The sequence below is a fragment of the Gobius niger genome (genome assembly GCF_951799975.1).
Source record: "Gobius niger genome assembly, chromosome: 13".
Taxonomy (NCBI): domain Eukaryota; kingdom Metazoa; phylum Chordata; class Actinopteri; order Gobiiformes; family Gobiidae; genus Gobius; species Gobius niger.
In genome coordinates, this window is record NC_136864.1 from 21,936,817 (window position 1) to 21,956,925 (window position 20,109).

Below are 20,109 nucleotides of genomic sequence, written 5' to 3' on the forward strand. Positions count from 1 at the left end.
GGCGCCTTTACAGTGGTCCCTACAACGCACCAGGATGAATTGTTTTGTATGTTTTCTGGTGAGAGGCTCCGTCCGCAGTGAAAACCTTCCAAACAATTGATCCTGGAGCGTCCTAGAGGCCACTGTGACAGAAAGTAAACGCGTCATGCTGACCACTCATACAGCTGCTGGATCAATACAAGGTCAAATATGCACAAATATCAACCTTTTTTTTTTCACATAAGAGTTGATTTCATTGAAAACCTATTAAACACACCCTTATGTAAAACGGAATAAAGTAATGATTTTAAAATAATAAATGGGCCTTATCAAAAGGAAGCAAATTGGTTTGAAAGTTTTCAAAAGGAATATCTATAATAAGATATTCCTCATAGTCTCATGAATCCACTATAATTACAAAAGAATGTCCTAAACACAAGATGAACCGATCAGCTGATGTCCATGTGTGCTTACAGTTTCACTTTTCTGCAACATAACATAATGCAGCTGCACATGGTTCTTTTGGGACTCTTCTTTACGCTTCGTTATGCGATTCTCATGCGAAAATGGTTTCCTCTCTGCGTATTGGATTACCTAACCTTCACATGTTTTGGGGTGGATTCAACACCAGACGCTGTTTCTTTAGCCTTTACCGGTGAGTGCGCAAGAAGATACCCATGCGCTCCGGCTTCCTGGTGTGTGGCGTGAACTGAATCTTGATTTTAAAATTACAAATCTAATCAAAAGCCTTAGTTGCACAGCCTTTTGAACAGATGAAAACTCATGAATAGAACCAACCAAGATTCAGAAATCCAATTCGAACCATCTTTGCAAAGAAATGCCCAAGTCATCACGCATCTTCACATCTAAGATCCCTCAATCGAGATGCAAAATTGAAAGTTAATAGTGTGTACGTCAATCATGAAGCAAACAGATCTTCGAAGTAAAAGCTTGCATACAGTTTTTTTTCCCCCAGATTGTGTGCTGTATTTGAAAACACGGCGAACCCCGCATGAACTTTTGCTGAAGACGAGATGAAACAGTGGGATTTAAAGAATAGGAAAACGTTTTTTAAGCACACACACACACACTCACCAAAAAAATCTGTTGAGGGTTTTTTATGCCCTGAATCACAGCAGCACGGAGAAACCACTACGGGCTGTACTTGCCTGTAGATACATCTCCACCGCTGAAAACATCATTATAACATTCATTTCCACACCACATCGAACAGATCCTGCCCGTACCATTCCCACAAAACCCCCCTTACGTTACCAAACCCCAACCACCCATCCACCCCCAAGTTGGAATTAAGAATTTATTCTAACCAGCGAGCGGCTTCAGTAGACACGTGTCGGCAGGCTTGATCAAAGGTGGGCTTCTCCTTTATCAGAGTCGGGGAGGCTGTCAGAAATAGGAGGACATTAAGATTGAATAACCTTCACACGCTTTCCCCGGCACCTCATTATTTAAAAATCTAAAAAACTTTGTGCCGCGCGCTGCTACCGATATATAGGTCACATACTACGCTCTAATGCCACACGTGCACCTCCCAAAGTCTATTCTAATGGGAAGATGGAGGCTCACCGCTTTAGACAGCCACTGATCCCCCCGTCATTAAAGAAGCCAATGACGGTGAACTAGACACTTGGCAGGCTGCTAACGATGGCGGGGATTTGCATGGGGAGAGCCCGTTCGCACGAGCTGCCTGTGCAATCTGATTTAGACCGCCGCCGACTCCCCTTGATTCATATTAAGCACTAAGTAATTAGCGTTTCAATTTTTGTGACGCGTGTGAATCTTGCAGCGGATTAGCCGAGTTCTTTGTCAAAAAGGCATCTTTTAAAACAAACTGGGTGCTGTTATAAAGGGCAAGGGCAGGTGTTTCTCTTTATTTCATTGGCTTAAATTGACGATGCAACAATATTATAAATGTTTTGATACTGAAGTGTTAGAATACTGTACAGATCAATGTGTTTTTTATGTGATTTTAGTCCAGCCAAGTGTTGCCATTGGATATGAAGTGAATCAAATACTAAATATTGTCTGAAGAATTGCCTTGAAGGTAGTTTTGGCATTTGTATGGCTCAAGTGCAACCTTTTGTGCTTTACTATGATGAAAACTGCTCCCATACATCCTCTGTGTAACAAATGTATACTTACGGCCTATTCTAAAATTAGAATAAGGTGTGACCCAAAAGAGGGCATTGGATTTTTTTCCTTATTTTCCTATATAGAACTATTGCAAATGTAAGCAACTTAACTATACATACACGTTACTCGCACTATTGTATCCATATCTATTGTATTATACTAATTTGACATATTTTACTGTAAGCCCAAGAGTTTCCTCAAAAGCCATCTGAAGACATTTTGAACATTTCAAAGATGGCAGGAAGCAGCCCTCCACCTTCTTTGACGTAAGCAGAACAGTAGAAAGAACACTGAGGAATAGACGCACAAAAAAGGACGCCAAACAATTACAGTAATGGCTAGAAGACGCCGCGCAAAGCCATAGAGAAAGTCAAACATGCAATCACAAACGCACGCGACAAAAAAGGAACGCAAATCAAAGCTCAGAAAGAATCTTTTCCCTTTCTCAGGCTGCTCCCTGGAACGGAGTAGCAATATTGAACAGAGTGCCTGGCTATGCCATTAGTGCAGTAAAGCATCAAAGGAAATGAATAATAGAGAGTTGGATTTGCGAAGTGGTGAGGAGAACGAGTCCGAGCCTCTTCCTGCCACAGCACAAACCCAGCAGTGCATTGATCTGCGGGCAGCCTCAGCATTAGCCCAAGACAAGACCACTACAGTGAAAGCACAAGCCAGACTAGGCAGGCACACTTCATGCTACTTTATGATAATGATGTTTCCGGCACTGAGTGGCCTACAGGTTATATTATAGGTTCCTTTTCTTCAGGTTATCGTTTCCTTATGTTATCTTTCTGCTATGTAATGATGGTTGCATGACACTTACTGCATGTCATAGGCCCAGGGTCCCCAACTGGCGGACCAGATCCAGATCCGGACCTCCAGAGGCTTTAATCCGGACCCCAAAGCCCAAATATACTTAATTTCTAAGACTGAATTCAAAATTATCTAAACCTGTGCTCTGGTTATAACATTTTCAGACGCAATAACTGCACATGTCCGGACCTTGAGACATATGTCGAAAGTTATGAAAGAAAGGTTTGCAGACCTCGAGCTGATTTAGTTGGGGACCCCTGTCATAGGCCATCTATGGTGCCACATCATATAGAGGGGCAACAAGTATCGTTTATTTTCACATATCAAAGAAAACATGTGAAAACAGCACTACACAAGCTTGCACGCACACATGTATGCGTGCGAGAAAGCACAACGCTGAAATAAAGTGTTCAATTCTCATTTCAAGTGTTGTTTGATGCCTTAGAGTCTGTGCCATCACAAAAGAAAGTGCCCCCATTGTGCCCTCCCTGTGAAAAAGATCTGGAAATGCCCGTGTGAAGTGTTTCACACCTTTACTTTACGATTAAAGATAATTCTGTACACCTCACTAACCTAGTTGGTAAGGCTGGAGTTCACTGAACTTATGTTGCCTTTACCCATTCAATTTCCCATTTCCTAAAATAAAAAGGTCCATGTATAAAAAGAAAAAAAAAACATTCACATACAAGCTGTACAGCGGTAGCTACGCAGCCGACAAACCCTCAGCCTTTCTTCACACTGCCTCATTAAAGCTACCTCTGTGACTGCTCTGCTCCTTCTATAGCATGCATAATACTCTCTTCACCCTTTTTTGTTAGCGTTTCCCCCATTGCCTTTGCTACATATCAGACGTGAGAATGGAACAGGATGCAGCGGCCGGTGAACACTTCAGGAGTCACATAAGAGCGCGACTGGGGGTCTATTTATGAGGGCCGGCCAGCACAGAGCGTCTGATTAAGTCCTTTAGCCTGTCAGGGGCCTAATGGCTATTGTAGCATGTCGATCACAGAGGCTGCATTTACATTTGACCCGACGTGAGGGAGAAACGGTTTAAGCTTTGCTGTGGCCAGTGTTTACTTTACCAGCTGATATATTTATCAGTAGAGCATTCAAAAAAAGAGGATCTAAATTAAAATAACTCAAACACTCGTCATCTCACTATGTTTGTAAGCTGCCACACCCTTTCTGTCCACAACATCCTAACAACCAGCCAAACTCAGACGAGGTGGGTGAACAGTCTGTCTGGGAAGTGGGTGAATGTCTCAAAATGAGCAAATGTATCCTTGAGTTTGTGCACACGAGTTTGTAACTGTGGCGCTTCCATGGTTTGCGACTTTCTCTGCTCAAAAAGTTTGGCCGTAGATCTAAATATTTCCTCAAACTAATTGTACCAGAGCAAACTTTCTTCTTTTTTTTTTTCCCCCCTCATTGGCGGTCGGTGCAGGGTTGCATCTTTGGAGAGCCGGGGTTCAAAATAAATCAGTCGGATGAAGTCAAATGAGGAAAGTGAGAAATTAATTTGTGCGCCCTCCTGATTTCTCCACAGGCAGACATCGATCATGTGGCGGCCCGCGCTCCCTGGCCCTGGAGGTGGAAGGCGGCGCGGGGAGATGGAGGGCCTTCCGTGAGTCCGGGGGGGTCGCTGTAATCAGGCACTCTCATTAGCGAGCTGGAGGTCTCTCCCCTAAGCCGATGCAAACACCGCCCCCCCCCCCCCCCCCCCCCCCCCCCCCCCCCAACCCGCTCGCTCGCTCTGCCCCGGACCTCGGTCCCCCGAGCTGGGCCTGGCGCAGTGGCTAAGGAGCCTGCTTTCGTTTTTTGTTCCTGCACAAGTGAACCACCCGCTAACACCTATCAATACACATTAGCACAACAGTCTGTACTTCCTGCGACTGTATGCGAACTCCAAACTTTTTCTCACAAGACATTCTGTTCACGTCAATTCACTTCTAAGGTTCAACTCATGACCTGCTCTCACTGCAGCTGCAACAGGTCCATGGTCACGTTCGGCTACACTTTTATCTGTTTATGCAAGGTGATTCTCTGGACTGGGTTGTGTACAGTAATGAAGTTAATTCTCTGGTTTCTAGTCAGAGCAGAAGCGAAAACATCTTTGATACTACATACAGTAACTCATAAATAACTACTTTTGACAACGAACCCAGGCTGCATTTGGGAGTAAATGTTTGCATTACAAACCCTGGCATAACTGCCTCTGCTGATTTTCCGATTGCATCACTACTTTGATCAGTGGTGGGACTGGAAATGTTGAAGAATGAATCAAAAATGTAAAAAATGAAAGCTGTTGCGACCATACTGCCTGTGTTCTGCCCTATCCTGTCAGATTTTGGAAGCTAAGCAGGGAAGGGCCTGGTCGGTACTTGGATGGAGACACCAGGAAGCCTGGTGAATGAAGTGTGTGAGTGAGTGGTTGGTGGAGGTCGGAGGAGCCGATGGCGCAGACTGGTTGCCTCGCTTCCGTCCGTCTAACCCAGGGCAGCTGTGGCTGCAATAGTAGATTACCATCACCAAGTATGGAGAGAATGAATAATGCAAAGTAAAGCGTCTTTGAGTGTCCAGAAAAGCACTATATACAACTGATGCATTATTATTATTATTATTATTATTATTATTATTATTATTATTATTATTATTATTATTATTATTATTATTATTATTATTATTATTATTATTATTATTATTATTATTATTATTATTATTATATTCTCCTTCTTAAATTCTCCTCTTAAGCCCCGTCTGAACCGAGCACATTTTTCTCCAGTTTGGCTTTATCTAAAACAAGGACGACGAACACAAGGATGAAAACACAACAAAAATGCAGCAAAAAAGCAACAATAAGCGACAAAAACATGTTGAAAACACAACAAAATGATGACAAAAAAGTGACAAAAACGTGACGAGAACGCGACTAAAAAGCAATGGGAAAAAAAACAATGAAAAGCAACAAAAAAGCCACCAAAACGGGATGAAAACAAAACAAAAAAGCGGCAAAAAACAACAAAAACATGACAAAAAAGGGATGCTTGAAAAATGTGACAAAAATGCAGCAACAATCACTTTTGTAGGTCTTAGCTTGTTGTTCTCCAGTCGAGAAGCTTTTAGATTTGGGTAAAGCCGAACTGGAGAAAATGCACTCTGTTCTCTGTCTGTCATCATCAATAAGTATTTTTACCCTGTATTTTTACCCTGTTTTTACCCATCTAAGAGAATTGTGTTCTCCAATCTGAAGCCGCTAAAACAAAAGTTACGCATCGGCATCCATATAAAACTAAGAGTACACTCATTAGAAGCCTGGCCTGTAGCAGTGGTGCATTAGCTCACAAGCACTCGCACTGCACTGAGTAAACGCTGGACTAATGTGGCAGCCTTCAGAGGGCCCAGGGTCCCCAGCCTGCTGGGCAAAGCCATCCATATCGGGTTTAAAATAACCACGCCTGAGACTTAACCTTTAGCAGAGACAAATGAAATGAAAATATACAGTGTGGCGCATCCGGAGCAGCCTTCATTCATAGGGGGGCTCTCTGCCAAGCCCTGACCTGAATTACCACGCGGTTCCTGAGGGGGCGCCGTGAATGGCATACGTGAGGACAGGACACATTCATCTGCGGCACGCTACCCTACATCATACGGGTAGTAAAGGTTGGGAGACAAAGAAGGGCTGGCCGTGCATAAATCCACAAACAGAAAAGGGATGTGTTTGCGGCACATGCACAAGTTTGTGTCCTCGTTGCATTTACATAGGATTTCTTTGTCTTATTGAGCGTGATTTAACCAACAAACCCCCGCCGTGACCGAGCACATTTTCTCCAGTTCTGCTTAACCCAAATACAAAAGCTTCCTGGGGGAAAAAAAGGTGAAAGCGTCGACAAAGTGACAGAAGAGCGATGAAAAAGTGACGAAAACGCAGCAAAAAACATGACAAAAACGCAGCAAAAAAAGTGACAAAAACACAGCAAAAAAACGTGACAAAATGCTGCAAAAAAACATGACAAAGATGCAGCAAAAGATTGAATGAAAAAACGTGAAAAAAACGGAGCAAAAACGTGACAAAAACGCAGGAAAAATGTACCGAAAAAACGTGACAAAAACGCAGCAAATACGTGACAAAAACGCAGGAAAAAAACGCAGCAAAAACGCAGCAAATACGTGACAAAAACGCAGGAAAAAACGTGACAAAAACGCAGGAAAAAAACATGACAAAAACGCAGCAAATACGTGACAAAAACGCAGGAAAAAAAGTGACAAAAACGCAGGAAAAAAAACGTGACAAAAACGCAGCAAATACGTGACAAAAACACAGGAAAAAACGTGACAAAAACGCAGCAAATACGTGACAAAAACGCAGGAAAAAACATGACAAAAACGCAGCAAATACGTGACAAAAACGCAGGAAAAAACATGACAAAACACTGCAAAAAACGTGACAAAAACGCAGCAAAAAATTTAACGAAAAAACGTGAAAAAACTGCTGTAAAACACAGCAGGAAAGTGATAAACGAGATGAAAAAACGTGGTGCAAAAAGCAATGAAAAAAATCAAAAGTGACGACAAAGCGGCAACAATGTAAGGAAAAGGCTCTGTTTAGATCAGTTTTGTAGGTCTTTCAAATGAGGCATGACACTGGCCTATAATAGTGTGAGCTCCAGGCGACAAGCTTTTAGATTTGGGTAAAGCTGAACTGGAGAAAGGGTGGAGGTTGTCTATTGCTGGATGTCTGGTCTTGGTGAACATCAGGCTCCTCAATGCCCATAAGCATATATGAAAGACTTCCTTTAAGTCCCTAAAACAAAAACAGATTGTCTTATGCTCGGCTATCAGGCCGCTTTGCGGGAGAATGTTGGAAAATGAGCATTGCATTTGTTTTTTGTTGAACATACACATTTGAACGTTAACATACAAAGTAACATTACGACTCAGGCCTCCTCCGTCAAGCACATGCCACATGCAGCGTACAGTACAACAATCCCCCCCCCAAACACATGGTATTTTGTATCTTTCTGAAGCAACAACACATAACTTTTCCAGAAAACCCCCCAAAAAAGATGAAATATGAAACGGAGCATTACCGCTTGGAATGGCAGTCTGCCCGGGACTGTGTTGCTCCTCCGTCACATTGTCTTCTACTGCCAGAAAGAGAGAGAGAGCGCAGCGAGGGGAGAGGGGGGGGGGACGAAAGGGAAAAGCAACAGTTAATAAGTTGGACGGCATTCTTCTATTTTTCATTATTTACTATTGAGATTTGTCTGCACGGAAACTCCAGGAGATTCCAACTGCTTTTTTTTTCGACAGCTCGACTTGCGGTCTGGGAACCCGCGCCGGCAACTTTTCTTATGTATGACTTTTGGAAACCGGCGGCAAAAACAGCCACCTACGTACATGACAAAATAACACATCGGATTATGAATTATGGACCACTTCTCTTCCCCCCCCCCCTCCAACGTGAGCTCGAAACAATCAGCAGCGATCCGGCGCAAACACCTTGATGGCTGCATTAGCGAGTGGCCCCCGAGTGCAGAACTTGACTTGCAGAATTACATCAAAAAGAGACTCCCGTTTTGAACATTCCGGACCACGCGCGAACGCCGCCTTTCAAAAAAAACCCGCTGCGTGTGAAATGTCCTGACAACTTTAGCAGCTGCAAAGTGCTTGTCTGCCTCTTTTTTTTTTTCCTTTTTTCTTTACATGGCAGATGACAAAACAGTGATGACTTGATCAGCGCCGGGGTCCGCTCTTTATATGTATGCGGCACGGCGGAAAAAAAACCCACACAGCGACTGACTTTGGCCTTGGACAAAACATCCATCACCCCCGTTTAAGCCCCCCAAAATAAAAAGATAAGAACCTTTTTTACATTGTAGTCGGGGGGGAACAGGGGAGACTTTCCTCGCGGCGTGTCAAACTCAACCTCCCCCCCTTCCAAAAAAAAATGAAATGGGTTTTAGCAGCGGGAGGAGAACAAAAGCGTCTCCCACCTGTTCCATGCAAAATGAGGGTCTCGGTGAGCGCTCCTTACATGTCCGCGATCCACCCCTGCCGTTGAAATGCATTCCCCATTATGTCTTTTCTTCCCCGGCCTTTCATTTTCGTAAGCAAAAAAAAAAAAAAAAAAAAAAGGGAGGCAAAGGGGGTGTTATATCTGACAGGACCTCCCAGTAGGGGAGCGTGGCGGCGACTGCCAAAGCAGAAAAAGAAAAAGAAAAAAAAAAACGGCGCACTTTTAAAATCGCACAAAATATCCAGTACTTTGCATAATTAAGGCGAGATCCTATGGTGGCAGAAGCCTTTCCCTCGGGGGCGCGCGAGTCGGTGTCAAGCGGGGTGTCAAGCGTCGGTGAAAAATGAAGTGGGGTGGGGTGTGTGTGTGTGGGGGGGGGGGGGGGTGTTGAGCTGCTTCTTCTGAAGACGAGGGTGGAAAAGCGCCACTGCGTTTTGCGCTGCCAGGCCTTGTCCAGCCAAAAAGAACCAAAAGAAGAAAAGAAACGCGAGCCTTCATTTCTGCTCGTGCTTCATGTGCAACTGTCCGTGTCACTAACATGCTCTTCCGGGGCGCTAATAGTCAAATACTGAGGGGAAACTTAACCCTGATAATCAGTCAATGCCCTGAACTCTGTAAACAAGAGTTACAGGTAATCGAGTCAAAGCAAACATGTTTCTTCCCTATTATTACAAGCATTTTATACGTGTGTCAACAACCAAAGTCTGTACATTTCTGTAACAGGGATATAGGTGGAAATACGATCAGCTGTAAACTTTCTGGGGAAAGAAAATATATGAAAAAAGGCTCACGGCAGTCAAAAAAAATGCAACCAAATATACTTTTAATACTAAAATTGGTGATTTTAACCTCTTAAAGGGGCTAGATGCAAGTTGGCTATTTTATACTCACTACTGCCACCTCAGGTCATAAGTGTGACTGCACCTTCTGTAATAAGCTCGTGCATGATGACACTTCAGACCCGAAGTAACAACTTTTTGAGTGACAGTGCAGGATTTTAGAGGCAGTTTTGGTGAACAGGTCTGGGCTCATTCTACACCTTAGGACATTGCTGGAACATGTAGGGGGAGAAATATACTTCATTTTAACATTTTTAAACTCTGTATAGTCCCTTTAACCCCCACTGACACAAGCAGGTTTTCTCTGTTATTTGTCATTTTCTTCTGTCATCATCCAGGTATCCAATTGTGAAAAAGCGTCAACATAGCGACGAAAACGAGACGCAAGTGAGGATGAAAAACCAACAAAACAAAGTTACAAAAACGCAACAAATAAGACCACGAAGAAAATCATGGAAAAAGTAACAAAAGCGCATGACAAAAACCCAGCAACACGAGCAAAAAATCTTACATCAGTTGTGTGGGTCTTAGCTTTCAAATGAGGCGTTACACTGCCCTATAGGCCCGGAGAAGTTTCTTAGATGTGGGTAAAGCTGAACTGGAGAACTGTTAAAGTGGGGGTTCGGAGGTTAAGAAATTCTACATTGTGTGTAAAAGTACTGACAGAAACATACTGAGGATGAGTCACTGTTTGCAACACTTTATAATAACCGCACCTTATTAAGCCTTCATAAATGATGAGTTACTTAATTCATCATGAACAATTCATTAGTTACATGTATGTGAAGAACTATTCATTACGAGTGAGGCATTAACTGTAGTAGTGAAGTAGTTATTAAGTGTTAGTCCCCACCGCAAACATGCTAAAAAAAAAAAAAAATCTATGGGTCTGGCAATTAATTAGCCAAGTGGACTCAAAGTGATGGAGTGGTCTTAGTTGGACGCGGTGGAGACTCGATCCCTCTGCGCCACAAACTCGGCTGTTCTTCCAAGTCAGAAATCAAGAGGGCCTTAGTGACTGGCGCCCCGAGAGCCTAATGAGTTTCTCCAGCTCTGCACATCGGGATCATTTAAATGGGCCCGGGATAGGGGGTCCTAATAAATCCCCCACAGTTCTATCCCAGATTGGTGTTTGGAGGTTTTTTTTTCTTTTTTTTCTTTTCTGGTTTTGTTGTTGATTACCCTCCCTGTTGGTGAGATGAGGCAGTTCAGGCAGAAAATCTATTTCACAATACCATAAGAAGTAAGAACATTAAGATGGCTCCGGCGTGATTTGTCGCCACAGTGAGCGCGTTAAAAGTTTTGTCAGCTGAGAGTTAGCCGCATCCATTTGCGCCTGACACGCGGGTAATTGCATGTCGTATAGAGACGAGACGCGAAGGCCACTATGGTCTGATGGGCCAAAAATGGAATACACTTTATATGCATATTTGTTAAAAAAAAAAAAATCACTTTTTGAAACCATTGATTGCAACACATCACAAATAGAGTGTAAACTGTTTTCCATTGTGTCATTTGGAGGTAAGACATCAAATTAATGGATTAAAATGAAGTGTGGGCCCGTCCCGAAAACAACATTTGAAGTTCGATATGTCGAGCCAGGGAAATATCACGATAATATCGAGGACCGCTTGATGCCGATATCTTGTAATGCCTTGTTCTAAAAGTACGCATGTATAACACACAAGTTGCAATTAACATGAAACTCAATGAAACACATATTTAGTTCTGTGAAATAGTTCAAATATTGCACAAAAAAAAGGATAAAAATGAAGGAAAAATGTAAATACGATAATAGCTGAGCCTAAAAAATATATTGTTTTTCTCTGTAATTCATTGGACCATAGTCGATGTAGTCCAGGATTGAGGAGAGAGAGAAAAAAAAAACCAAAATCAACCCAATAACCTTTCGAAACAGATAGTACAGTCTGGATGCACCATTAGGCCTGTCCCAATAACACATTTGAAGTTCGATATTGAGGCAGGAAAGTATCGCGATAAACGATATCATTGACTCTAACGATACTTGATACTGTCAACTCTCAGGCATAAAAATGACAGTAAACATTTGTTCTAAAAGTGCATCATCAAATCCTAAAATACCACACAAGCTGCAATAAACATGAAATATAATATAACTCAATTTGCTTCAGTTAGAAATCAAAATTTTACAAAGAAAAGATAGGCGGGAAATACTAACAAATGTACAGACGATAAACATCGACCCAAAAATGTATCATTTATCTTTTATTTATTGAAAGTCGATACAGTAATTATCGTAACAGCCCCATGCACCGTATACAAATACGTTAAGGCTCAGTACCTGGATTCTGATCATTCCGAATAACCTTCCAAGTTACTATTTCACTTTTTACAGTTGTCAACTAGAGCATCAGGACTACCATCAACAAAAGGGAACCGTTGTCAATAGAGAAACTCGATTTTTTTTCTTACTGAACTTTTCATTTTCTTTTATTGAATTGCTAATGTACTAGTCTCGAAGCGTGACAGAAACACAACAGCTACAATCTCGTAATCAGCTGCTGCTTCATGGCAAAGTCGGATGCGTCGCGTTTTCCGAATACAATCCACCTATCAGTTAATTAATGTTTGACAGCGCACAGGTATCACTTGGCCGGTGAAAAACTGTAATCACGCTGCTCGCTTCTTCTTTTTCTTTCTCTTTTTCTTTTTTGTGCGCGCGTGTGTTGTTTATACAATACCGAACACACGCGGGACCGTTTCAGAGGGGCTCGTCGTTTGATTTATAAAACAGCGGCGGTAAAGGCCACTAATTAGCGCCAGAATTGGCCACACACACAAAATGAACTGCCTGTCAAAACGCCGGCGCACACAATCCCCATTAGCTGTTTAGGGGGAAAAGGAGAGCAAACAGTTCAATGCGACTACATAAGGACGGAGGTAAATCTGAATACAGGTCGAATAGCGTTAGGAATTGACGCCTTTTCAAAACAAAGACTAAACCCTGACTCAAACCAAGCTAAAAAAGTCAAATAGAATCAATCATGACTAGAACGAAACGCTAAATGTTTAAGCTACCGTAATGCGATAACGATAATTTCGCGATTTGCTGTATTGCGCAGCCCTGAGTGCAATACGTAAAGGCTGAAATCTGGTAGACGGTAACAGCGCATCCCGAAACTGCCAGACATTTCGAGCCATAAATAATGAACGCAAAAAAACAAACAAACAGTAAATCATTAATCATCATCTTCAGAACACGCGAGCTAATTACATGCAAAGGAAGGTTTATTTTTTTTGGTTTTAGAGCTACATGCACGGCTAAGCTTATAAAATAGATCAATCTTGACACCCCTTACAGAAACAATTTGTTATGAGATGTAGTGAAAGAGCAGAAAGTGTGGAACTTTTGTAACCTCTTGAATGAATTGGAGATAAGTGTAACGTGATGTGCCTATATGTGTGGTAGTGAATGTGTTTCTATTATGAGAAAGGAACTGTAAAAAGATCTTTTGTAACTACTACTGTGAGCATAGGCAGCCGGTTCCATTCAAGATGACCACACAAGTCTATCTGGCATGACTGTGCATATCTGCGGTGGTAAACAATGTGGGGTTGAAAAAAGAAGGGGGGGAAGAAATGTAAAAATGAAAAAAAAAAATGAAAAAAAGAGTGCAGTAAAAGCGGCGTGACTCGCGTTGGAAGTGTGAACGTCTGGGTATGAATTGGCCCGTGTGTGAGGGCCGTCCACGAACGCAGGCGAGCGTTTTAAAAGTCTCTGTCATGACTGTGCATATATACAGTGCAGCTCTCCTCAAAGAAGAAGAAGAAGAAAAAAAGGAAAAAGAAAAAGAAAGGGAGAGGGAGAGGGAGAGGGGAGGGCGGGAGGAAAAGAGAGGACAGAGGCGGCGGAAGCTCTAAGCGTGTTCCTTCGATATGCGTGTCTCATCTGCTTGGTTACAGCCGGCTCTGGACGATACAGCGCTCGCTACAATGGCTGTGTAATCCGCCCTGACTGACCGGCAAAAAAAAAAAAAGAAAAAAAAAGAAAAGAGGAGACGCTCGCCACGGGGACTACAACTCAATTTAGCAGGGGTCAAGAGGTGAAAACTCCTCAATTAGGAGCGGGGAGGGGGGGGAGCGGGATGGAAAGGGGGGGGGGGGAGCTTGGAGGACGACTTTCTTAATGAGCATTATTTGAACTGGTGATTAGTGTCATAAATAATTTGCAACGGAGGAGCGTGTTAATCGCATTTGTAATCCTGGTGACGGATTGCTAAAAGTAAACAGGTCATTAGTGTGACATCATTTTTTGGGGGGGGGAGTCGGGGGCGCCGTCGACCTAATCTCCCGAACCCGCAACTGTTGCAAAGTGCTTTTTTTTTTTCGGTTGTTTACGTTGCGGGTTAGGAAGCGCCTGCTTGGTGACAGACTTCGCAACTTGGTGACGGCGATGGAAGAAAATGGGAGTAGCATGACGCCGAAAAGTGCAGCAACACAGGGATTATGGTAATGGGAAAAGGTAGAGGAAAACCTATTTCATAAAGCTCAAGCCCTGAACCATGATGAGTTAGTGTTGCCAGATGATCTGTTGTTATCCCTGCCATGCTATGTCCGTCCTATTACTGCGCTTTTAAGTAGCAGCTGCGCTTCAAGTTGACTTTGTTGTGGTGCGTTTCCTCCACCAAATGTTTCATCATATCATAAAGCTTCATTTGCTATGATCGGTGACATCTGCTGTTTTGCCACTCCAAACATTTTAAAGGCCGTACACCAGATTTTTGTTGTTCTTTACAAACAATTAAAGAAGGAGCGCGTGCATTTTCGATTGTTAGTTGTGGTCCAAATGGATTCTTCACAGGGAGGAGTTTATAAGGACGTCCCACAGCTTTCGGGGAGGAATACTGTCGCGGGTAACGTAAACAACGACAGCTAGCTGCTAGCTAACCATCGCTAACACGGCTTTATAATTGAATGCATAGTTGTCAATGCACAAATGTCTGCTTTAAAGGGGCTAGATGCAAGTTAGCCATTTGATACTCACTACTGCCACCTCAGGTCATACGTGTAACTGCAGCTTCTATATTAAGCTCGTGCATGACGGCACTTCGGACCCGAATTAACACCTTTTTGAGTGACATTGCAGTTGTGGTGAACAGGTCTGGGCTCAATTTACACCTTAGGACATGTAGGGGGAGGAAAATACTTAATTTTGACATTTTAAAACTCTGTATAGTCCCTTTAACAATATACAGAAGACTATAGCTTATGTGTTTCAATACTAGGACAAACAGAAAGAATAAAGTTTTACATGCCCTTTAAGAAGGATTTTCTGAGTAGGCTGTTTTGCGGTGGAACAGCGACTGAATGGAGAAAGCAGAATCATGTTTGAGTCAATTCCTATCTCCAGAAATGAAACCTTCCTGCGAGTGTGGACAACCCCGTGACAGCAAGAGCAACATATGCCGCGCTGATAAGAGGAGACACCGGGCAGCGCACCATATCAAGAGCAGTGACACCAGCACTAATGGGTTTTTTTTCTTTTTTTTTTTTGCTTTCCACGGCTCTGTCATCATTTCCTCGCTGATAAGTCTAACCATATTTTGGTGTCAAATTAGAAAAGTGTTAATGGGTGTTATGCCACAGTCCATTAATTCACCAAACAGACCGGAATGCGCTGCAGCCTGGCGCCTAAACGAAGCAATTGCTAATTTTAACCGCGGTGGAGGGGGCGAAATCACTTGTTCGAATTAACGGAGAGACAATATTTGATCAAATGTGCGACGTTGGCTGTTAATTTGAATTCGAGAGAAGTTTTTTTGTGCGGGTGCGTGTAAAAGTATGGAGTTATATTTTACACCTTTAAGTAAGAACGTAAATAAAACCACGCAATTATCATAACATGGAAAGTATTACGCGTTAAATGCATAATAGCAGCACCAAATGAGAGAGGCACAGTTCTAACACAAGTCTAATACGAAATGATTTGGAACGTATTAGTGAGATGACTCGATTTGAGAAGATTGAAGAATGCTTTTGTTAGACAATCGTGAAATCGTGGGGAGCTTTTAAGGAGCCAAAACGCAACGTATTTGAAACTTGGCGGAAAATGAAATAGACTTAAATGACACAGCTGATCCAGCTAAAGTTCTGCAAATTAAATGAGTTAGCATGTTACACCAGGCTTAAAAAGTCCCTCAAGTGCCAGAAAATTCAACCTGAATATACATAAGTTGCGCATAAGACTGACTTCGTGACTTCTGCCATGCAACGTTCACATGCAGATGAGCGATTGAACATATAAACCATTTTTTTTCCGACGTTGAAGACGACGAGCAAAGTGGGAGAGTGCGCTGACCCCCAAAGCCTCCCGCACATCAAAACAAAATTACAATGTTCCTGCGGTTTGGAGAGAAAGGCTTGAGGATTGAGTAAATGTCAGTGGCGCGGTTCAAGTGTTTGCATATAAGCGAATGATGTATGGGGCTCGTCCTGCGCCATTTATTCCCCCAAGCAATAACATAGCCGGATCTGTCTCTCAGACTTAATTGAAACGGGACTTGTAATGTTGCCCTTTTTCTCCATGGGACCAAAAACATAACCTCTGACTCCCACACGTCAGCCAATAGTGAGAGAGAGAGAGGGAGAGAGAGGGAGAGAGAGAGATAGAGAGACGTGGAGGGAGGGGGAAGAGAGTGCCAACTGTCTTGCCAATAATATTGTCTTCTCCAGAGTCAACTGGGTGCATGTGCAAAAATGTTATGGGCCTCGAACATGGTCAGTATTTTATCGACACTAGATTGAAAAGGAATTTAAAAAAAATATCTGAATAACGGCCAACATTTAGAGTTAGATTAACATTAACGTCTAAGTTGCACTGGTGTTTGCTTCTGTGAATGATGGCGTTGTCGGAGACGAGCATAGACTCATTTTGCAGATTTATTGCTCCATCAATCTGTAAGCACAGAAGAAAAATGTCTTTTGATTTTCATAAAGTTGGGGACGCTCGAAATAGTCGTTTCATTTCGCAAGATTCTGTCGATTCTTGATTTCGATTTTTTTTTTCTTTTTATGGCTGGCCTGATTTGGATTTGCACACACAAAGACTGTGTCAAAAATTCACCCACGTATAATTGCGTATAGTTTTTTCCCATGTGTCCAATTCTCCTCAACCACCTCCTTTTTGGCCTGTCTTCCTTGGAACAAAGTGTACTTTTTGGCTCAGAAATAACCACTGACCACCGTTTTCGAGTCAGCACCGGTCTGTGTATATATATATATATATGTGTGTGTGTGTATATTCCAAAAGTGGACACAAGCAAAAATCAAATACAGCGAGACTAAGCAGCTTGGATCGAGTGAGGGTGAATTGCTAAAGTTACTTTCACATGGGTCTGCGTGTGGCCGCATCCCAAAAAAGTCAGACATGGACAAAGAACAGTAAATAAATAAACAACACCTGCAAGTCTTCCAAAAGTAAAGCTCAATCGCTCTCACTTTAAACACCGGCCGGAATAAAGACGCAATGACACGTCGTTGTGGTTCCGTTTTGGGGTGGGTTTTTTTTGGCGACTAAACAATCTCGAGCAGTTTAAAAGTGACAACGGCAAAACAAACTATCTTCTGACTCCATTCGCATAGCAGTTTTTACGGCATTCTCCTCCTTCACAAACACATATCCAAGCAGATGCGTGCACACTTGTAGAATACACAAAGATAAAGAAGCGATGTGGGTGAAAAGAGCCCATAGATGGGGTATAAAAAAAACAAACAAACACACAAACAGCCAAAGACAATCTACTAAAAAAAAAAAAAAAAAAAATCTGAAATCTGTCTGTTTACAAGCAAAAGGTCTAGTCACTGAATTTTTTTTGAAATGCACGCTCATTTTCCTCCCATCTCCCCCGGTATTGATTTAAAATGGTGGCTGCACGAATGTAGTCGCACACGGACCATGTAATCTTCTTTTTTGAGATGAAGACTTCCAGAAAAAAAAAGAAAAAAAAAAGAAGAAGAAGAAGAGGGGGGGAGGGGGGGTGGGAGATGGAATACAGAGGCAAAGGCAAAGGCAGAGGCAAAGGCAGAGGGGTCCACGGACCACAAGCTGCGAATGTGAAATTGTGGACGATTATTCGCTGGGCAAAAACACAATGGCTGTCAGATGAACTGTAGCCCCCCAACACAGAGGGAAGTGCAAGAGTTGGGAGCACGAGTCAGTCATTGCCAGTGTGCACTAAACACTCAGAAGTAAAAAAATAAATAAAAGAAATGAAAAAAATGAAAACCACAGTAGGGATCTGGACATATGTTTTCCAATTCTGGTTCAAATCTGTCTTCCATATTTAGAACCAGACAACAGATACAAGATACTAAACTGATGAAAACACATTTCTTGATCTCATTGCTTTCTACTTTTTGCCCAGCCTGGCCCCTGCAGCATCTAATACGACTGTAAGGCACTATAACCAGAGCCCAAACACCAGCCTATACGCGCCACACACAAAAAAAACAAATAAACACGCGTCAATTTTAACTTCATTACCAACTTTTCCAATTAGCCCGCGGTATTAACACCTGTCACCGCGCCACGATCCTCCCCTCCCTCTCCATGAGCTGTTTCCTCCTTGGTTTCTCTCAGACAGACACGAGAGAAAGCTTGGGGGGGGGGGGACGAGCAGAGGGGAGGGGGGGGGTGGAGGTCACGTGACTGTAGGCACCCCATTCCATCAGACGGGCTCAAGTTGCGGACCGAGGCAGGGAAGGAGCGTCTCTTTTTTTTTTTTTTTTTTTTTTTCTTCTTCTTTTGCCTGAGCACATCCAGATGTTGACGCGCCGTACGTCCAGCTGCTTCGTAACGCGCACTAACAACACTGTTGCTCTGCTCGATGCAGCAAACGCGTACGGTTGCAAAAAAACTACGGTGCAACTGGAAATGCCGTAACACAAACACCAGAGGGGACCCCCGTAAGGAAAAAAAATAATAATAATCAAAATAAACACAACCTATATTTTCAAGTTCATATTTCTAAGCTTCAGATGAATCAATGTTGGCACAGCCGTGTCACTTACCTTTCAGTGATCTTGGTTTCGCTTGCTTGCGGCGCGACATCCTACAGAAAAAAGAACGCCGAAGTTGCTCAGTTTCTGTCTGATTTGGAATTGCCGTCAAATCTCGTTACGTGCGTAAAAACCACCGCCTCACGGAACATTCCACTAAACATAGCCTACACAAGTTAGCCCCGCGCGGTAAGCATGCTGTTATCTAGCAGCCGTGGACGGAGGGGTAAAATCCAATTAGCTCTCGCCCGGGTATAGGCGACTGTGTTTAGTTGTGGAGCAGCTGTGCGTCGGCAAAAGTGCGAGAACAGCGTTCCGTCACGCGCTTCCATTCTCCGGGAAAACACACGCGCGTGCGGGCATCGTGGAGGGATAAAAGCGCTACACTTCAACTACGACTTCTAGCATTTCGCATCTCTCATCTGAAAAGCATCCGCGTGAGAAAGACATCAGCAACCGCCTCCTGTGAGAGCGCAAAAAAAATGCAACAAAACACCCCAAAAAAGAAGGTAAAAACGGCCACCAACACTTTGCCTTCAAATCCAGCTAACAGCATCAAAACTCTCCTGGACTCTAGCGCTTTTCCCGCTGCACTCAGCTAATCATGAATTAGGTTCGGAATGTGCTGTAAGTCTACGTCTAAATAGCTCTTAAAAGAGGATGAAGAACAGAGAGAAGATGGAAGCTCCCTCCTCATCACAAACCTGCAAGGTCTTGGACTGCGCTGTCGCTCCGGTAGTCCACATAATAATGGAAAATGGAAGCAAGGCCCCCAAAGCCATCAGGATGGCTCCAGAGGGGGCCCCTACCCCGCAGGGACTCGCTCTGTACGTAATCACTGAGGAAATCATTGTCAGCCTGCCTGCACTCACACACAGACAGAGAGGCATGATTAAAATCCGAGGGAGCGCGGCAAGATGCGGAGCGCTGGATCGGCTGCTCGCGCCGGATCCGGACTCCGAGTCGTCCCCTCCGCCTCGCGCCGCTCGCCAACGGACACTCTCTCGGTCTACGGCAGACGGACTGGTCCCCCTTCTGGTGGAAAGGCTTCAGCAGAGGCTGTGGCCACAGTCAGTCAGGGCATGTAGGACCGGGAGCGCGTGTGACAGATCGAAGGACCACTACAAACCAGGACGAGACGGACATGGATCCGCTCGTCTTAACATGTTCATTCGGCGCTTTAGTCATCTGACATCATTTAGTCAGAAGTGTATTGGCCACTGTTATTTAATTAATAGGCATGGGCAACAGCCAAACAAGGAACCCTGT

The 20,109-nt window shown here is 43.3% G+C and overlaps 1 protein-coding gene across 7 annotated transcripts in view; it reads right to left on the minus strand.

The window, feature by feature from the left end:
• Window positions 1–19,872, minus strand: part of LOC306972487 (zinc finger protein 521-like) — a 124,146-nt gene extending 104,274 nt beyond the window's left edge. For 4 of the 7 annotated variants that reach the window (XM_079569125.1, XM_079569124.1, XM_079569128.1 and 1 more), the window contains exons 1-3: window positions 19,545–19,676; window positions 18,853–18,893; window positions 8,034–8,090 (exon numbers count right to left, since the gene is read on the minus strand). In XM_079569125.1, the coding sequence (XP_079425251.1) occupies window positions 8,034–8,090; window positions 18,853–18,892 (97 nt within the window). In that variant the 5' untranslated portion in view covers window position 18,893; window positions 19,545–19,676. Of the gene's footprint in view, window positions 1–8,033; window positions 8,091–18,852; window positions 18,894–19,544 lie in introns of all 7 variants that reach the window. The other 3 variants (XM_079569126.1, XM_079569130.1, XM_079569129.1) reach the window with 3 other exon arrangements.
• Between the last annotated feature and the right edge of the window lie 237 nt (window positions 19,873–20,109).